We start from the raw sequence: 3,304 nt of genomic DNA, 5'->3' as shown, positions 1-3,304 counted from the left end.
AAAAAAGACTGGAGAATATAACCAAAATGTTCTCAAAACATGCACTGCTGACGTGAGTTTCATTGTTTTGCTTCTTTCCAAAGGGTTTTCAAGATGGCTGCAGCCTCTCAGGCACTAAAGAGGGGATCTATTCGGAAAACTAGACCTCTGGTTGTGAAGACATCACTGAACAACCCTTATGTTATTTCCTGGAGCACCTTGGAGAGAGAAGACATACACTTTATATTACAGACTCTCGAAGACAAGTTTAAATCGGTTGGACTTCAGAAAATTGAAGATAAGAAAAGGAAAAAAACAGCTCTTTTAAAAAAGCAAAGATGCGGGCCAGATGTTGAGATTAGTGAAGATGCCGAAGAGCCCGATGGGGATCTGCAGGTGTCAGGGTGGACACCTGCACACATTAGAAAACAGCTGCTCATTGGTGTTAATGAAGTCACCAGAGCTCTGGAGAGGAATGAACTGCTCCTGGTTCTAGTGTGTAAGTCAGTCAAGCCTGCTATCATCACCTCACACTTGATTCAGCTGAGTCTAAGCAGAACTGTTCCTGCCTGTCAGGTACCTCAGCTCAGTGAGAGAATTGCTCCCGTCATTGGCTTAAAATGTGTGCTAGCCTTAGGTTTCAGAAAGAACACCATGGACTTTGCTGATGAAGTAAGAGCCATCATTCCCAGGGTGCCCAGCTTAAATGTGCCATGGCTTCCAGACAGAACCCAAGATCCCACAGACAGTTTAGAGACTGAACCTTTGGAAAAACAGGACAGAGAGGTTTTGGACACTTCATTTGATGACCTTACAAAACTTAGTAAGAGGAAGCTTGCTGAAGGTGGACAAGCTTCAGCTACAACACTACAACCTCTTAAAATAAAGAAACTCATTCCCAACCCTAGTAAGATAAGGAAACCACCCAAAAGTAAAAAATCCATTTCAAAGTAGTTTTGTATGACTTGTCACTTCATGTAAGGCTATGGTCTAAATAAGCACTGGAACAAATAAAATCAAGTGTATTTACATATATTCTTAGGATCCTACATGGAGGTGTTTTCTCTTTGGGTGGGGCAGGTTTGCTGAAACTTAAAACCATAAAGTACAGAAAACACTCAAAACAATGATTAACAAAACCAAAGTTTATTAAGACTAATGTCCATGCACATATAAATTCACTGCTTTAAAGGCTGGTACAATGCTTGCTTGCAAGAACATCTGTTTCCTATAGCACTTAACATTTCTCTACCGAACTTGGACACAGACATGCAACTGAAGAAGGTCCTCAATTGCAATGGAGAGAGAGACACTAAATGCTAAAGCAGTACACTGCCTTCAGAAGCAGCATGTCATTTTGACTTTGTGGTAATTTGGCTTTCTTTGTAGGTAAGCATCAATGCAGGCTTGGGAGAAAGGCTTGACTGATACAGAAAAAAAGCCTGATAAGGTTGTTTCGATAAGAATTCTCTCCCTGAACATCATTAGTTTCCTTGTAATATATAACATCTATCAAGGGGCCAGGCAGTGGTGGTGCATGCCTTTAAACCCAGCACTTGGGAGGCAGAGGCAGATGGATTTCTGAGTTTGAGGCCAGCCTGATCTACAGAGTGAGTTCCAGGACAGCCAGGGCTACAAGGAGAAACCCTGTCTTGAAAAACTGGACCCCTCCCTCCCCCAAAAAAGGAATACATTAGGGGCATAGCTCTATGGCAAAATATGTGCTTACCAGCACATACAAGCCCTGGCTTGATCCCCAGCACCAAAAACAAACAAACAGCAAACAAAACCTAAGCCCAAACTTAAACTACAGCAGCAACTTAGCTGACACGTGGCAAAAGGACAGGTAAGACAGTGATGGGTCTTTAGGGCTGGGAGTGGAGCTGTCAGGGCTCCACTCTGTCTGGAAATCACTCTGCAATTTAGGAGGTGAGTGGGATAGCAAAACTTTTTCATCCCTAGTTTTGGATGAACTTAGGGACTGTACCACTTTGTTCTACTTAGTGACAAATTTCCTGTTTTTGAAGGGATGAAATTTTACAGCATAATTTGGATATAGAGTATAGGGCAGTGTAACTTAACTTGAGACTGTTGCTTTTACGTTTGGTTTTAACAGTTAATTTATATCCAAGCAGTTGATCTGGCTACTGATTCTCTAGAATACCAACTGCTCATGTGCTTAACTTATGAAGACATCACCGCTAACTATTACTGTATTTAAAGTGATAGTTCTAGAATAACTGTAATGTGCAGTAAACAAATCTCTAAAGGAATGGTTTAACAGTTTCCTCATGAGGTCAATAATAAATAAGCCCCTGACAAAAATCTGACCTGAAAACTCAATTTGTATAAGACTTAAAAATGAGTGCAATTGCCAAAGAGCTGTAGATCCAGATTGACTAACTCACTCACCTACTGCTTGACTTTCCACACAGTGCTGCAATGAATAGGTAGTTTCATTTTCTGGAGGTGTTCTGTTAGAAATGTGATAGTTGGGCATGTATAAAGTGAGAAATCTGTCCTGTGTCTAGCTAGCACTGGTTCTACTTCTGTACCACTTGTGGGGCCCAGGTGCCTCTTCTAGTGGTGTTATCAGGGATGGCACAATTTGTGGCCTATTTAATCTGCCCACAAGAGGCCAGAGAGCAAACATTTTAACTTTGCAGGCAATACATAATAGTCCAGTTTGTCACAACTACTTGATTTCCCTTAGTAACACGAGACAACCATAGGTAGGACAAAATAAAGATGTGTCTGTATTCTGATAAAATGTTTGGATTTCATAAGATTTGCATGCTACATAAAACGTCATTCTTTGGACTATTTCCCCCAACCATTAAAAAAGGGAGAGAGACCATTCTCAGTTTGTGAGCTGTACAGAACAGCCAACAGGTGAGACAGCCTCCAGGTCACACTTAGTGACTCCTTTCTAGTAGGGAAGGAAATGCCATGCTGTCTGGACTGGAGTGGAGGCACTGTAGTAAAGGCAGGAAGAAGTATCTACTTTGTGGCATCTGACTCAAAGGCCCAGTCTATACAATGGCCTTATTTAGTATTTTATTTTCCCTTGGATTAGTGGCAGCATATACACATATATGTACACTGTGAAACTTGGTTTTCAAATTCTAGGTAAAAACAACATCAGTAACAAAATTATGAATACTTATTTACAAGTAAGACATTTTCCATTAGCATGACATTTTTCATGATAACTTAAAGTCAGCATAAAGGAACATGTGCAATTTTGCATAATAAGAACATTCAGACCATGTGTGTGCTGATAGCACTACTACACTCCTCTGGGCATTTAATCTGACCTTAGAGC

General features: G+C 40.8%; 1 protein-coding gene across 9 annotated transcripts in view; it reads left to right on the top strand.

Annotated features, from left to right (window-relative positions):
• Rpp38 (ribonuclease P/MRP subunit p38) overlaps positions 1-1,028 on the top strand; it is a 3,525-nt gene extending 2,497 nt beyond the window's left edge. For all 9 annotated transcript variants that reach the window (XM_031358977.1, XM_031358972.1, XM_031358980.1 and 6 more), the window contains exon 3: positions 84-1,028. In XM_031358977.1, the coding sequence (XP_031214837.1) occupies positions 94-933 (840 nt within the window). In that variant the 5' untranslated portion in view covers positions 84-93 and the 3' untranslated portion in view covers positions 934-1,028. The remainder of the gene's footprint in view (positions 1-83) is intronic.
• Positions 1,029-3,304: the final 2,276 nt, after the last annotated feature.

The sequence above is a fragment of the Mastomys coucha genome, unplaced genomic scaffold (assembly GCF_008632895.1).
Source record: "Mastomys coucha isolate ucsf_1 unplaced genomic scaffold, UCSF_Mcou_1 pScaffold7, whole genome shotgun sequence".
Taxonomy (NCBI): domain Eukaryota; kingdom Metazoa; phylum Chordata; class Mammalia; order Rodentia; family Muridae; genus Mastomys; species Mastomys coucha.
The sequence above is the reverse complement of the archived record's forward strand: the minus strand, read 5'-3'. Positions and strand labels throughout refer to the sequence as shown.